This window comes from Rhododendron vialii, chromosome 13a (assembly GCF_030253575.1).
Source record: "Rhododendron vialii isolate Sample 1 chromosome 13a, ASM3025357v1".
Lineage (NCBI taxonomy): Eukaryota > Viridiplantae > Streptophyta > Magnoliopsida > Ericales > Ericaceae > Rhododendron > Rhododendron vialii.
The window spans coordinates 11319261-11336060 of record NC_080569.1 but is presented as its reverse complement, the minus strand read 5'-3'; the positions used below and the strand labels follow the sequence as shown (position 1 = coordinate 11336060).

The window sequence follows — 16800 nt, the reverse complement described above, 5'->3', positions numbered from 1 at the left end:
CATTTTACAGAAAAGGGGCAAAGATACGGGCCTAAGCCCATGACAAACTTGCATCAACGGGCCTAAAGCCATTTTGTCATGCAGGCTTCAGTTGTGAATATTTTCAATTCATGGCTTCACTTTTTTTTGAACAGCGAAAACAAATTTTATTATCTTCGAAGGATTACAAAGACTAAAAGGACCGGGAGAAAAGCAGGATTACAAAGACTAAAAGGACCGGGAGAAAAGCAACAAGTGCCTATCCGAGACCCAAGCCTTGATTGGCAAGATGCCAACCAAGAAACAAAAGACCCAAGGGCCAAAGCCCGACACCTAAAAAGCCTCAAAATCCAGATAATACAATGAAGATCAGATAGGATGCAGCCCAAACACCAGAAGAGGCCTAAAGCCCAAAAATAAGGGCATAAGCCCAACAAAAAAGCCCAACAAAAACCCTAAAAGGTGAAACACCACAGCAGCCATGCCCAACACACCACAGCCGCCTGAAAAAGGGCGAGCCGCTGCCACGCCGCGCCGGAGACCCGGGGATCGTGGCAGCTGGAGACCCGGGGAACAAGCCCCTGTTGCTGTCCCGGAGAACGGCTCGACCACCCCTCCAAAATAGGCCACACCAAGCCGCCCAACAGCATCTATCGCCGCTGTCCGCCTCCCCTCGCTGCACGTCGTCCACCCCCCAACTCCTAGCCGTCCAGCCCAACCGCCGCCCAGAAACCCATAAGATCCAGCCACAACTCAAGCCGTTAGCCGTTAGGCACCAATCCGTAGAAACCCAACAGTCAACACCGGTGGCCATGAGCAGCGAACTGAGACCGTTACAGAACGCCGGACGAGGATGCTGAACCATTGCCGCTGCACCACCAAACTTTGCCCCATCGCCCAAACCCCTAGAAACGCAGCCGTTCGCCGTTAGGCATCAAACCGGTGTAACCCAACAATCACATCGGTAGCTGAAATGAGCTAGGAAAGCCGGAGAGAGGAAGAAAATCTGGAAATACGGCGGCGGCCATGTCCTCCTCCACTTGACAACCTGTCAAAAAAAGAGAAACAAAGAAGAGAGAAAAAAGAGAGAGGGAGAGAAAGAGAAGAGGAAGGGAGTAGATCCCTCCCCTCCCACCGCCGGAAAATGGGGGGAGGGGAAGGAGGGAGGTTGGATGATGACGGCTAGGGTTCGAAAGTTTTTTAGAGAGAGTGTTCAACCTGCTTGCAATTGTCTATGAAACGATAATGGATTGTAGTATTCATGGCTTCACTTGGCAGCTCCCAGAAATAACTTTGTCAGTATCAAAAGAAGTGGGATTCAGAATTGTGCATTCACAATAAAATTCAGACATATGAACTAGTACACGATATACTTGAGAAATTGAGAACCGGAAAACGAAGAAAAATTATCAATACTATGTAAAGGAATTCTTTCGCACTGTCCAAACTGTATAGAAGTGTCTTCAGGGTCATGTTTCTATTGTTAAGATGAAACCAGTGGGTCGAGATTATTTCTCGACATCAGTTGGCTACTACGAAGACTTGAAAACAACCTACCCATGAGTCTGTACACGGAAGCAAGAAGGATCCCTCAGGAAATTCAAAGCTAGAAATAAAAGAATTCGTTTATCAGTGATTAGGCCGTGAATTACCGTTCTCATCCTCATCAAGTATGAGTTTGACTCCGTTGCCCTTTAGGGCATTCACAATGGCCGAGACCTTCATACGGTTCTTGAAGCCTTTCTTCTCAACCTCTTTGTTGACATCAACGTGGATCCCTCTTCCCTGTCCCTGTTCAAAACCCTCCACCTTGAGTCGCATCGCCAACACCTCCCCCACTACTGCTGCTGCCTTGGCATTGCCAGATCGACCACACTCCAACATGTTCTTGACAGAGTGTTCGACTGTCGATGCTGTTGCAACAATCTGTCCATTGTTTCTGTCTACAACGTTGGCAGTAATGTACTTCAGTGATATGAACAACCTAAGCATGTATCTCTTCAATATCGTCATATCATGAAATATCGTGAAAAAACTCCAATGTTCTGTCGCACGGGCAAAATAAGTCAGACTTAACATCTGAGGGTTCCTAGCTGCAAGTTGATAAATTGAAAAAGAAGAAAGAAAACCAATCACAGAACATGAAGTAAACAGAAATGCACACCTGCAAACAAGAAGGAAAAACTGGAAGAAAAAAGCAAAACACACTTGCATATATAAACACAGGCGTATACACTACACGGGCACAACAAATGCAGACCGCACAAGGCAAATGCAACAGAACGGATGTATATCCACAGACTGACACTTGCAATACATATGTGAATGAGTCCTAGGCATGACATTCCTCTATGTTCATGAGGATAAACATATACCATAGCTGTACATACACCTACATCTCCCTTAGCTATAGTATACGCTATACACAACCTTATGTGTTAAGTGTTAACATCTGGTGTTGAAGATCTACATAAAGCTCCTATATACCCAAAGGCAAGTTATGTACTTCAGCATATCAAACAACCTTAGCACATATTTCTTCAGTAGCGTCATATCAAGAAAAAACACCAATGTCCTGTCTCACAGGCAAAATAAAGCAGATTTAAGAAATTCAAAAAGGAAAACAAAAAAAGTCGAATCCCAGCGCATAAAACCAACAGAAATGCCCACTTGCAAGCACTATGGAAAAAAACTGGAAGAAAAAAGCAAACACACTTGCATATTGATATGAACTACCTTGGCACATGCATATCTCTTCAGTACCGTCATATCGTGAAAAACACCAATAATCTGTCTCACATGCAAAATAAAGCAGATTTAAGAAATTCGGAAAGGAAAAGAAAGTCGAATCTCAGAACATAAAACAAACGGAAATGCCAACTTGCCAAAAAATACGAATGTTCTGCCTCACATGCAAAATAAAGCAGATTTAAGAAATTCAAAAAGGAAAAGAGAAGTTGAATCCCATAATGAAAAACAAACAGAAATGCCCACTTGCAAGCAAGATGGAAAAAAATGGAAGAAAAAAGCAAAACACACTTGCATGTATATATACACCATACAAGAACAGCAAATGCCACCACACACCCAAATTCACCTGACCATATTTATATCTCAGACTGAAACTTCCAATATATATGCAGATGAGTCATAGAAATAACATTCCTTCCATATTCATGTATATCCTCAGACTGAAACTTCCAATACATATGCAGATGAGTCATAGAAATAACATTCCTTCTATATTCATGTATATCCACCTTCATATAGATAGACAAGCATCTAAGCACAGATATCTGCTCTACCTGAATGTACACCTACATCTCCCCAGCCTTATAGTACAGACAGCCTCGTGTGTAGCATAGAGTAGAAAGAAGAAATACATAAAGCCCATATATACCTGAAGTCCCAAAATCTTAGTTCAGGACTATTACGTAATCTAAGCTCCATATGTGGGATATACACATTGATGCAGCGGAAGCTAATGAAAAACGGAACTACATAATCGAGTTCGAAATCCGTTGATTCGTAACGAATACCCGGAGATCAAAATCCTTCTCCAAACCTGTTTAGTCAAAGAATACCCAGGAATAAAGGCATCAAACACTCTGTTGATTCCGTAGAATACCAAAGAATTTGGCATAAAAGAGAACACTCTTTATAATTTTATTAATCATCAAAAACTGAATAGCCATCTTTACGCAAAACAATCTCATACTCCACATCATTGAATGGTTCCTCATCAAAAATAGGCAGTTTACTCCAATCCACAACTGGATCTGGAACAACTTTGGATGTGAAAGGCCATCGAACTGTAGCCTCCTCCATGAAGCACGAACTCAATGGGCTGTAGTGAGGTTGATTATCAATGATCAAGGCGGCCCTCTTGACCAACGCTTCATGCGTATCCTCAATCCGTTGAAACCATACCCTTAGTTGTGCACCCCGTGCAGCCTCATCACCTTCGTTCACATCTTCGGCAACATAACGACCATTACAAACTCCATGTCGCACCATGATCCGGAATCGAGTGCAGGCTCTGATACCAACTGATGCAGCGGAAGCTAATGAAAAACGGAACTACATAATCGAGTTCGAAATCCGTTGATTCGTAACGAATACCCGGAGATCAAAATCCTTCTCTAAACCTGTTTAGTCAAAGAATACCCAGGAATAAAGGCATCAAACACTCTGTTGATTCCGTAGAATACCAAAGAATTTGGCATAAAAGAGAACACTCTTTATAATTTTATCAATCATCAAAAACTGAATAGCCCTAAGGCTTACAACTTAATTTATAGTAGGAGAAACCCTACACACTAGGAAATAAAGAAAAAGGAAACTACCAAAGTTAGAATCAAGTCTTCTTAATCAAATAATTCTTAAAAGGAAACTAAATAAACTAAATAATGTATACACTTATTTCTATAATTGCAAGATTCCTAACAAAATAAATAAAAACAAAAATAAGGAACTTTATATTCTTTTTTTAAATAATATATAATCTTTTCATTTCATTTTGCATCACACATGCATATATGCTTGAGTGTGTACGCTCGCGGGTTGACCAATTGTCTTAAAAACTTCAACCAAACGAAGAAAAAACAACGAAGTTTTTTTCGCGAGACAAATTTCAAAAGGTAAATATCTGCAAGTACAAGAGAGATCAGCATTACTCTTCTTACCTTAGATCAAAGCTTGGGTAGTAGACCTGTAGAGGTACAAGGATGGGGCAAAGCGAAAAGTGCTCCATTTTGCTGCAACCAGTAGGTGCTAATCCATACTGAAGTCTGGCCATATAAAGGCGGTACCTCAATTCTAACCAGATTGCTACTGCCTACCGATCAGTAACGAGTGTAACTCCTCCGCCATCACAAATAAATTAGGTCCCCATATGCCTCCCATAAAACAAATGGTCTATAATTCAGATGAAACCATTTGTTTGGAACCACACTTTGATCATATAGTTATCATTATCCACTAGCTAACGAAAATTTTATCTCCCTTTCCGCGCATGTAATTATGTAAAAAAGTAGGCTTCCCACAGATAAATGTAGTGGAAAAATAAAGACTTAAGCACAAACACACGAATAAAAGACAAGAGGCCAGCACACGAACAAAAAGGAAAGCGCAAAGGTAGATGAATTTCAAACTTAATTGCTACCTCAAGATCTCCAGCAAGTCTCCGAAAGGACAGCACCCATATCAATAAGTCACTGCGGCTTTGTCCACTTGGGGTTCCAGAACCCCAACCCTCTCTCTCAGCACAATTTTCAATAAAATTTCTCTCCACTTATTATCTCAAAAACTTTACTCAAAACCTCTACCAAACAACCCCTACAAGTTCCCAAAAGAAAGGTAGTTGATGGGAATAAGCAGTAGCAACGACAAGAGATAAGAAACAGGCAAGCCATAAGCAACCTACTTACCATAAAGCAAGAGTAAATGAGGATCCACCATAACAATGGAGTAAGACACGCATTTGTGTGCACAAGTGTCACAGAGAGAGAGAGAGAGAGAGAGAGAGAGAGAGAGAGAGAGGAGTTGACACGGTATTCAACAGTCTTAACTAATTAAGAATTGGTTACGAGAATCCTATTTGTGAATTCCTCTAATCTATGGGCATATTTCAGCAAACCACATGATACTACGTCTTCTCTTTGCTGCCTCAACCCATGTCATCTAACACTGGTTAGTTTCAAGTTTCAACTAGGAGGAAGAGAACAGGAGAAGGTGTCACATGACTCACATCACAGACAGAATAGCTTCAATGGGCATCGGGTTTTGGAGACCCACCTTCTACCAAGCTGAACTATGATAGTTTTTCAACAATAAAAGTAATACAATTTTGCAAATCAACCAGGATATGCCCCCAAGGAAGTGAAGTGTAGTGCATCAGCTTGTAGAGCATGGATGCAAGTAAAGCAAATTGCACGCAACCAACTTGATCACAGCTCATTGAATGCCCATTGAAGCTGGCTTTGTTTGCTAAATGGATGAGCTTTAGGCTTCTCAAGCACTTCAAGCTGAGCTCGACCAGATATTGGGTATTATTTATATGTCGAATTATGAAATCAACCCAGGCATTCCATTCCTCTATGGGAGGAAGTCTCCCCACGGAAGTGAGTTTTTTGATCTACCTATTATGAATGGGAAAGCTCTTTATGCCAAAAAGAGCAACAACGGGTTTCCCCACCAAATAAGAGAAAAAAATTACTTAAAGCAATTCTTGGACCCAGTCACATATACGTGATGAGAGTGGAGAATTATGGAAGATTCAATATACATTAAAATACACCTGAAGAAACTGTTCGACAAACTACTCAAGCTGTCAATTATCCGATATCAGAAAACTATGAAAGATTCTCGGGACTGCTAAGCTCCCTGAATAAGGTGCTTCTCATTACTCTCGATGGGTTGACTAAGGAAGGTTGTATTGAAGCAGCTTCTTTTTTTGGGGCTATGCTTGGTGTTTGTGCACCTTTACCTACTTGACCGATGATATGTTTAATACCATGTCCGAGTGTTAATTACCTTGTTTTCTCGCTCTCAATGCGAATGTTAATCTATGCTTGACTTTTCATTGGCAGCTCCAACTCACTTGTTTAAATAATGTAGTTGAGTCGAGCCAAGATTGAGATCTTCATGCTAGACGAGCTCAGCTCAGTCTAGGATTGGCTCGAACGATTTTCACTCTATTGTAAACAAGCAACATGACTCGTACCTCAGCACACAACTTCCCCAGAAAAAAGGAGAAGAAAGCCCTAGCTACGGGAACCAAAACAAGTATAAAAAGACTGTTAAACGGTGATTTCACCTCAACTTTATATAAACACAAGTTCGTAACCATGATCATGAAATACAACTAGAGCTTTACCATTGATTGTTTATCCCTATTTGTAGCTACACTAAACTGAACTGGCCTAAGCCTGGAATTTTATGTACCATACCTGTATCTTAACAATACAAGTCGAAAACAAAACATATAACTGCGCTGACACCCTCTCGAACCGGAGCTGCTTCATGACCAATTGAAAGCAACTCCAAAGGGTAGATACCATATCACGGCGCCTCGCAAAAAATTTGTGTAAAGATAAGTTGCCATTCCAGTATGTCCTGAGAAAGGGTGAGATAAGAAAGGGGAAGAGCCAATCAAAAAGTTCCATTTTTGGTACTTTTCTCTCCGTTTCTCACCAAAATATTCAATTCAAATGAGTGATATGGCTAGAAACCATAACCCTTTCTTTTCTTTTTCTTATGAAATCCTTCAATCCAAAGGGACTGTAATAAGAACACCCACTCTTGTATGCAAAATCAAAAGGGTATTCTGGAACGTGGAGGAGGAGTTGCCAGTTCTTGTCTAGTTTCAAACTACTGATCAATACAGACCCATTGCGAATAGTAATCTCATTCTGGTTCGGCCAAGTTTTGATCCGGGTGGTGTTAAAGAGCCATAGCGACTCAATTGCACAATACAAGGAATATTTACCAATTCAACTAAACATACAGGCTTTTCAAATCAAAGAAACAAAAAGGAAACAGAGGCAATCAAAGCAAAAGAAAGAGATGACGGAGGCAAATATTACTCCTACTAACCGTTGCGTAGAGCAAATACGCTAGAAAGGAAAGGTGTCGGTTTCGCCACCGATTTGGACCGGGTAGAGAAGATTCAGACGTTTTGTTTTCTTTCTTCGACTTTTTTGACCGCTGATACATCAAGTTGACCGCGAATACATCAAGAGGGAAGGCTATGAGCATCTCCACCCTTACTCATTTTAAGACTCAAATTTAAAAATGGGATAAAAATTACAAAAATCTCTCTCCAATTTTTGATCCAAACTCTTTCTTATTTTGGGTTTTACCCATTTTTTTGCCCAAATCTGAGACAATTTTTGTCTTGACCCATTTTTTCAACGGCTAGTTAGAGAGAGAAAGAGAGAGATGTGTAAAATTTGAATTTGATGGTTGGAGATGTGTCTATCCAAAATGAATTTTTACCCAAAATTTGACTCAAATTTGAGCAAAAATATAAGTGAAGGCTGGAGATGCTCTAAGGAGCACACAAGCTCAAACTCAGCCAGGGGAAGGGGAGACGCAAATCATTCAGAAGGAGTTTGAATAATTTAGGCCCCTTACAGAAATCTTCTAAAAATTAGCAGTTTATTTCGTATTTTTAAACTAAAAAATAATGTAAATAAAAAATAAAATTTTAATTTTGTTTACATCGTATAAAATTTCGTGATCTTTCGTACAAGATTCATATTGTATATTTTTAAATTTCAATAAGTCTATAATTTTTGAGCTTGAAATTGTTTCTTAAAAAATAAGAGCTTTTTTTGCATTGCGGAACGGAGCCATATGCCAAAACAATTACAATTTTAAAGAACGAATACCATCCAAAAACTCTTTGAAATCCTCCACGGAGTACAACCTAATATTGAATTTGACTTTAATCCACGTAGCCACCCTGAACTTAATTAAATCTCCCACCTATTCAGATCTTGCAGTTGCATCCTTAAAAATATACCCATTCCGCGTCAGCCAAATGGACCAAATTGACTGCTGATTTTATCACTTTTTTTTAACGTCACTCTCCTGCATATTTGCTAAAATAAGTAAAAAATTTGACCAAAAAATCACTAAAAACGAAAAAAACACAGACAACTAAATAGTCAAAAATTTTAAAGAAATTATTTATGAGAGAAGGACCAAACGAAGTGTTATTTTTTAAAAACTTTTAATGGTACACAATAATTTACTAAAAAAGTAATTTGATTGGATGTTAAAACATCATAGATAAGTTGAATTTTTTAATTGTTAAATAGACATTTACAACTCCTTTGGATGGAGGGGTTTCATGAAAAAAGAAAAAAAAGAGTTATGATTTCTTGTGAAATTCTTTATTTGGCTTGAGCATTTTGGTGAAAAATGAAGAAAAAAGTAACCAAAAAAAAATTAAAATTCTCGCACAGTTTTACTCTTTTCCTGAGATTTGATGAGGATAAAATTTGAGCATAAATGGAAATAAATCAATCAAAAACTAACTATTTTTGTACATCTTACTCTTCTTCGTCAGTTCACCCTACCAATGTGGCAGATACCCATGTTTTGTGAGCACTCTTCAAGACCCTGAAGTAATTGGGAGGTTGTTACTGGTGTAGCCGTGCTAACTCCTTCAGATGTTTGGATTGCACAATCGGATTCATTTAGTGGCCTGACTGTAGGGCCTCTGTTAAAAAGAAGAAAAAAATAAAAGAGTTCACTGTAATCTAAAAAAGACACTTTGTTTTTGTGTCTTGTCAAAAAAAAAAAAAAAAGGTTTTGTGAGAAATAAAAAACAAAAAAACTTCGGCCTTATTCGTTTAGCATATTTACTTTGTTTTAATTTTGTTTTTCAATCATTACCCTATTTCTCTAATTATTAATTTCATTTTTCTCTTTGTCTCTCTCTACTCATTACCCTTCTTTTCCATCATTATCCTATTTTTTCTCTTCATCCACTACCAAAACTAAAATATCCAAATGTGCTAAACTAAGAAGGCCTTCATATTTTTCTAATTCGAAATCAGGGAGGAGGCTAACAAATTTGGTACTCCAGTATATCCCCCTTCGATTCCGACACGTGTTTCTCTAGATTCCACATATACCATATAAATTTCCAAACCGCCGCTGATCAAAACCCTCGAAGGCTCAAACCCTCTCTCTCTGTCTCTCTCTCTCTCTACCTGGGCATCCCTCTCTCGGCGCCTCTCCTCTTCCGACCTAGGTAGAGAAAAAAGGCTAAACCTCGCGCAAACTACCCTGTCCAAGCAATCCACGCACGAAACCCTAGATCTCCACTCTCTCCCCTCAGATCTCACCTCACTTCTCTACCGTACGTTACCCATATCCCATTCTACATCTCTTTTCGCCTTTACTAATTATTATTATTTTTTTGGATCGATTTGGATTGATTTCCGTGTTTTTTGTGTGGAATAGATGGTGTCGGATGCGAGCAAGAAGAAGGCGGCCCAGAAGAAGGCGGCGGCGGCCGCCAAGAGAGGAGGGAAGGCCGTGGCGGCTGCGGCGTCGTCTAAGGCTACCGCTACCGTCGATGACGTGTCCAACGGAGTCGACGCGCTTCAGATTTCGGATCGGACTTGTACTGGTGTCCTCTGTTCGCATCCTCTCTCCAGGGATATTCGGGTAACTTTATCCTGAAAGGCCTTATCTTTTTATTTTTTTTGGATTGTTTCAGTTGGTTCCATTTTTAGCATGGTTTTCAGACCCTTGCTTTTTCTATTAGTCTTGTATTTGAAGATACAGGTAAAGAAATTTAATATGATTACTTTTGTAAACATGTCAATTCGTAGAACCCTTGATAGAAGAAAGATATGTTGGGAATGTGTATTAATCACTCGTATATTCTTCTCTACTGTATGTGTACGCAGGATTAAATTGGAAATGGTGTTTATATGTAAAATACTTGTAAAAATTGCAGTATTAAAGAAAAATTACAGTATTAAAGAAGAGCGGTGTTTATTTGATTTCCGGTGTCTGTAAGTCCTGGAGTCATATGCAGAATCCATTAGCACTCTCTAATTCACGAGTTTATGTGAGCAATACTTGATGATGTAGGAGATAGATTACAGAATCTACAACTTCCCAGTTTCTGTGTATTCTTTCTTCTTAACTTCCCTCCGATGGCCAACCAGTGGATGAAGTTTTGTCTAGGAATGTACTTGGGGAACCAAATAAGCTTATGCTATGTGACAGCAGGAGGAGGAGGCCTCATAACATTTAAAATGATTGTAACATTGTGGGAGGCAACCCTGTGGCCCACTAGCAACTACAGTCAAATTTGGTGGAATTGTGAAAAGAAGGCGTCAGGTGGTGGTGGGGCGCCAGGTCCAATGAAAATTGTGTGTTATTGAGGAGTCTAGCTACAATAGGGATAGATCATAGATGAATGCACTATAGTGGAGCCTAAGCAGCCATATATGGTTGAGACGGCCAACTGTTGAACCAAAGAAAGTGAACACGAAATGGTTGACACCTTCTGGGGTTTAACTTGTTTTCACATGTTTGTCCTGAAGTAGAGGAAATGTAAATAGAACAACATATGGGCTTCGCAAATACCTTTCCAAAGTAACAAGACACCAAAAGCAAATTTATTAGGTGATACAATGAAATTTTGGTAGACCCTAGGAAGGAATTTCATAATTTATGATCTTAGGCTCTTGCCCTTAAAAAATTTGGTTTATTGTGTTATGCTACAAGTCTTGGTCAAAGGTATTATTGTATAAGGATGACAATGGTTGGGGTGAAGCACGTCTCTATTCTACGTCACTAATAGGAATGGCAACGGGGCAGGGCCGGGCGGGTTTTGATGTACCCCGACCCTAAAATTCCCGAACTCCCCAAACCCGTCCTGAAACCCGATCGGGTAATGAAAAATTCCCCTGTTCCCAACCCTGTCGGGTAACGGATTTACCCGCCCCGCCCCGTCACCAATCCTAATCTACTGTATAGTTGCAGGCTACCGCTTGGACGACTGGAAGTATTCATTCTACCACAATCTCAAAATAAATCCATGTTGCAATTCAACATTCCTCCAGCCATAGTAACAAGTGAAATATCGTCAGAAAATAGAGATTGTGTTCTGAAATTGCAACACTTTCTTTACACCACAGTAAAGCAAAAAGAAAATTGGAACAAGTATATATATAGATCGGGGCGCGTTACCGTCACCCTGAACCTGGTCGGGTATTATAATTTTTGCCCCGACCCTATACCTGAAAATATGGTGGAAAACCCGCCCCGTTTGGGACGGGACGGGGCAGATTGCCAAGCCTGGTCACTATTGATTATACCTCAGTACTTGAAGAAATTAGTTTCTTGATGGCTAACCTCAGGGATAAACATGGCAAAGTTAGTCTCTTGATGGCTGCAAAGTCTGGTGCCACTTGAGGAAACCTATCCTACTACATTAGCTTTCGGTGATAGTCATCAAAGATATTCTGAGTCCATCTATACAAGGGCAAGCTAAATACGTGGAGTCACAATCTTGCATTAAGAGGGAGGATTTAATTAGAACATGAAATGTGTTTGGTGATATCATTTATGAGAAAATGCTGTTATGTTCACCTCCTAGAAGATGCAAGGTGGGAACCAAATTTTGAGGGCACAGGGAGGGGGAGGAAATATGGAGTTTGTTCTTGCCGATTATGTAACCATGTTCTTTTATACATAAACGGCATTCATATACTTATTTGTGAGAAGTAGAAGGTTGATTTCTGTCGGTCTACCAATTGCTTGCAAGGGGCCTTCTTTCAGAGGTATGAGAGCACTCACCTACCAAAAAAGGAAACGGAAAAGAAGATAAGAAAGGCCTGTAATTGGGGAATTTGGTACTTTTTGCATTATAGTTGATCCGCCTTAAATTCATTTGAATGCATGGATGACCTGACCAACATGTTGCGCTATGGTATTATCGTGCCAAATCAGTTTTGACAAGTTACCAAACATTCATGGATTGCTTTCAAGTCAACCAGTTACCAGTGTAATTATCACACTTTACTTGAAAGATAACAATCTACATATCAAGTCATTCTGGCCATCTACACATCAATGCAAGTCTTTAGTCTTGAACTGGTAATAGTTTCTTTTTGTCTCCGTTCACTATTTGATATGGAGTCTATTCTTGACATAAAGCAACTCTGTGATGCCCTGCACGACTCATAGAGGTTACCTGGATGATGTAAACTTTCTAATCTCTAGTGAGTCTCACTTTTAGCTTATTGTTGCTAGCTTGATGCACCTAGACGAGCGCCTAGGCAAGCAGATGGGTGTGTCGCCAGAGTGTTCTGCCAACTATGTTGCCAGCTTAGTTTCATGAACACTTTTGTGAATATGTCCCGTTTGTTCAACCAATCTTGTTGGACCACTTGTGGATGAGGTAATGACATGCATCAAAAATCATTTGTTATGCAGAACTGATCTAGTTAGTAATCTTATTTGTCCTAGCTGCTTAATTCTTGATACTGAGGAAGAACTGTGCTGCCTTTGCAGATAGAGTCTCTATCACTCACTTTCCACGGACACGATCTTATCGTCGATTCTGAACTGGAACTAAACTATGGCAGGTTTGTTCTGGGCCCTATTATGCCACTGTATGGTGCATGTATATATCTGTTTGACTCATACTATTTTCTTTGCAGACGATATGGTTTACTTGGATTGAATGGCTGTGGGAAATCTACACTTCTTACTGCAATAGGACGTAGAGAGCTTCCCATTCCCGACCACATGGATATTCATCACCTTTCCAGGGAGATTGAGGCTTCTGACATGTCTGCACTTCAGGCTGTTGTGAGCTGTGATGAGGAGAGGTTGAGGTTGGAGAAAGAAGCTGAAGCGTTGGCCGGGCAGGTTTGTCTGAGTGTTCTTTTTTGGTTACAGTTTTCAGAATCTGTTTTTTCAGAAACTTGTTTGGTTGACTGTTTCTAGAATTTATTTTCGTGGTTTATTTTTAAAAAAGTCATTTGGGGAAAGCATTAGAATGATTTTTAGATTCTCGATTCTCCAAAGCTGATTCTGGGAACTTACAAACGAAGAGAGTCGTGTCTTGGAGCTTGGTAATTTCAGGACCTTAATCACAAAACTGTGTTGATTGTTGCTGTTTTAGGAGGATGGTGGTGGAGAAAATCTTGATCGCATTTATGAACGTTTGGAAGCCATGGATGCATCAACTGCTGAGAAGCGAGCTGCTGAGATCTTGTTTGGTCTTGGTTTTAACCAGAAGATGCAAGAAAAGAAAACACGTGACTTCTCTGGAGGTTGGAGAATGAGGATTGCTCTGGCAAGGGCTCTGTTTATGAATCCAACCATCCTGTTGCTCGATGAACCCACCAATCATCTTGGTAAGTTCCACTGGCTTTTTTCTTTTCATTGTGCGGACTTATTTTTTTTATTGCCTTTGGTGCTGTCAAATTTATGTCTCCCCTTGTTGGGAATTTTGCAATAACAATGTGTTACCCAAATACTAATACGAATATAGTAATACCCTAGCGATCGATGTCTGGAATGCTCGTTTTGAAAAATGTTACAAAAACACTGAATTTTAGGGATCCAGAGCAGTCTCAAAAGGTTTTTCATTCTATCTTCTTTACAGTTTCCTTGGAGGAAAAGAAAAAAAGAAATGTAGTAATGTTGCTGACTTGATGTAGACGTCCACAGTCCATCAAGCCATCGATGGGAACTGTTAGAGTCGATAGGGAGCAATATTATGGTGAAAATACTATATAAAATCACGAGTAGAGCTTCTCAAGGAAAAAATGTAAAAGTTTGGCCACAAGGCTCATAGAACTGCGATTTATTTAGAAACTTTTTGAAGTGATAATACTCTTTTATTTTATGGTGGTTGCTTCAAGCCCTCAATGAATTAATTACATTAGAATATTGTAACCTGTAGAAGCCTACCTATCTATGAAAGTTCAAGGCATGTGGCGTACCACATTCCCTTTCACCATAGCGAAAGGATTCCGAATTCCAGGTAACATGGGCTTGCTGTCAGATGTTTTTTTTTTTTGATCAGCAAAAGTAACAATCTTATTTAGGGAAAGGGGGAAGGGAAATTCGAACCGAAGGTTGAAAAATACATCTAAGGGGCAAAGCCCGCATCACCTGATGGCCTAAACGCCCAAATAATACAAACGCTGTCAGATGTTGATATGGTGTTAAGGTCATTCAATTCAGATTTAGCTGATTATGATGTTACAAGATATGTTTGGTCAAGTTTTAGATGGTAAGGCCAAAAACTAGTGACCTTGACTGAGAATAATTCTGTTATCACTAATTGTTGATGTGGTTGATATGAAGCTTTGTTTTCCTTCTCATTTTTCTCCCTCGATCCCCTTTGATCCTGCGGTTTAGAAATGTTAATAGTGAACTTGCGGTTGATCTTCCAATAACAGATTTGGAAGCTTGTGTCTGGTTGGAGGAAACTTTGAAGAATTTCGAGAGCATTTTGGTCGTCGTTTCACACTCGCAGGACTTCTTGAATGGTGTTTGCACTAACATCATCCACATGCAAAGCAAGAAACTGAAGATTTACACCGGTAACTACGACCAGTATGTTCAAACTCGTGGGGACCTAGAAGAAAACCAAATGAAACAATACAAGTGGGAGCAGGAGCAGATTGCCAATATGAAGGAGTACATTGCCCGCTTTGGACACGGATCAGCAAAACTGGCCCGCCAGGCGCAGAGCAAAGAGAAAACCCTGGCAAAAATGGAGAGAGGTGGTCTCACAGAGAAGGTGGCTAGAGATCAGGTTCTGGTTTTCCGATTTCCTGATGTCGGGAAGCTTCCGCCTCCTGTACTCCAATTCTCGGAAGTCTCTTTTGGCTACAACCCCGAGAACATTCTCTATAGGGATCTTGATTTTGGAGTAGATTTGGACTCTAGAATAGCTCTAGTGGGGCCCAATGGAGCTGGGAAGAGTACTTTGCTGAAGCTGATGACAGGGGAGTTGACCCCCCTCGACGGCATGGTCAAGCGGCACAACCACCTGAGGATTGCTCAGTACCACCAGCATTTGGCTGAGAAACTTGACCTAGAGATGCCCGCTCTCCAGTTTATGATAAAAGAATACCCAGGAAACGAGGAAGAGAAGATGAGGGCGGCGATAGGCAGGTTTGGGCTGACCGGAAAAGCCCAGGTGATGCCCATGAAGAATTTGTCTGACGGGCAAAAGAGCAGAGTGATTTTCGCGTGGCTGGCGTTTCGACAACCCCAGATGCTTTTGTTGGATGAACCTACTAATCACTTGGATATTGAGACTATTGACTCGTTGGCTGAGGCCTTGAACGAGTGGGATGGTGGTATGGTGCTCGTTAGCCACGATTTTAGGCTCATAAACCAGGTGGCCCACGAGATCTGGCTGTGTGAGAATCAGAAAGTGACACGATGGGAGGGTGATATCATGGACTTCAAGAAGCACTTGAAGAAGAAAGCTGGTTTGTCCGATTGAAGCACGTTTTAGGCTTGTCTTCTTTGTTATAATAGGGTTATATGATTCACTATGAAAGAGGACCAGTGGTCTTTACAATGTGCTCTCTAGGTGGAGATTATGAGAACAGCCAAGGGAGCAGAGGAGGCGATGAAGGTTCTCTACTTTGGTTAGCTGGAATATTTTTTCCTCCTATATTCACATCATGCATTTAGAATTTTGTTTATTCTCGGCTGTGGACACCAATACGATATATGACGGCTGGTAATTTCTTGTTGAGCGGATACGCGTGTTTGGATTATGTCATTTTTATCTATTCAATTTGAACCTGACATTGTACTTGAAATTTATGGTGATCTTATTCTACTATTCACCATCCCCGTTACTTGGCTTCTAGTCAGTTTTTGTATGGGATGGCTTGTAATGATATATGGATTTCAGTAGTGTTTTGTTTTGCTGGGTTGCAATTTTGGATTTATCTTCATGTCTAAAAGTTTGGCCGAAATTGTCTGTGGGGTTCTCTTATCAATTTCAAAGATGGTATTCCATATTTTCTGAACTCAAATTCGGTCTCATTTACCAAGTCCGTTGAATACATCAAACATTGAGAGTTATTGTGTTGAATATGCGTGTGTGGTGATGCAGTTATAATGTGTTAATGGGTTCGGTTAAGTTGAAGAGAAAACAGCATAAGCCGATCTTGTAACGGTTAACGAAAATATCATCTCCTCTTTCGGCATGAAGCAACACCAAAACTAGGGTTAGTTTTGCTCTCAGAGTAGCCCTGCGATTTTCTAAAGCTTCTCTTCAGTTGCAGAGATGGATTACGG

The 16800-nt window shown here is 40.2% G+C and overlaps 2 protein-coding genes across 15 annotated transcripts; one reads left to right on the top strand and one right to left on the bottom strand.

The window, feature by feature from the left end:
• Window positions 1-120: 120 nt before the first annotated feature.
• Window positions 121-7701, bottom strand: LOC131314950 (uncharacterized). 14 transcript variants are annotated; one of them, XM_058343938.1, is made up of 4 exons: window positions 7576-7701; window positions 5144-5316; window positions 2716-2769; window positions 121-2554 (listed from the first exon to the last, which is right to left on the bottom strand). In XM_058343938.1, exon 4 carries the CDS (start codon window positions 2191-2193, stop codon window positions 1609-1611), a length of 585 nt encoding a protein of 194 aa, XP_058199921.1. In that variant the 5' UTR covers window positions 2194-2554; window positions 2716-2769; window positions 5144-5316; window positions 7576-7701; the 3' UTR covers window positions 121-1608. The 14 variants fall into 14 exon arrangements, with proteins under 14 accessions (XP_058199921.1, XP_058199920.1, XP_058199929.1 ...); XM_058343937.1 differs by having other exon boundaries at window positions 5144-7095; window positions 7576-7636; XM_058343946.1 differs by lacking the exon at window positions 5144-5316 and having other exon boundaries at window positions 121-2024; window positions 7576-7624.
• Window positions 7702-9655: 1954 nt separating this feature from the next.
• Window positions 9656-16425, top strand: LOC131314949 (ABC transporter F family member 1-like). The gene is made up of 6 exons (XM_058343935.1): window positions 9656-9853; window positions 9958-10164; window positions 13030-13103; window positions 13179-13389; window positions 13646-13880; window positions 14934-16425. Exons 2-6 carry the CDS (start codon window positions 9958-9960, stop codon window positions 15989-15991), a joined length of 1785 nt encoding a protein of 594 aa, XP_058199918.1. The 5' UTR covers window positions 9656-9853; the 3' UTR covers window positions 15992-16425.
• Window positions 16426-16800: the final 375 nt, after the last annotated feature.

What these genes read in the sequence shown, in the direction of transcription:
- LOC131314949 (XM_058343935.1), top strand. Translation starts at nt 9,958, where the DNA reads ATGGTGTCGGATGCGAGCAAGAAGAAGGCGGCCCAGAAGAAGGCGGCG. An exon ending in CTGGAACTAAACTATGGCAG is followed by an intron (nt 13,104 to 13,178) that starts GTTTGTTCTGGG and finishes TTTTCTTTGCAG; the next exon opens with ACGATATGGTTTACTTGGAT. An exon ending in CTGAAGCGTTGGCCGGGCAG is followed by an intron (nt 13,390 to 13,645) that starts GTTTGTCTGAGT and finishes TTGCTGTTTTAG; the next exon opens with GAGGATGGTGGTGGAGAAAA.
- LOC131314950 (XM_058343938.1), bottom strand. Translation starts at nt 2,193, where the DNA reads ATGCAAGTGTGTTTTGCTTTTTTCTTCCAGTTTTTCCTTCTTGTTTGC.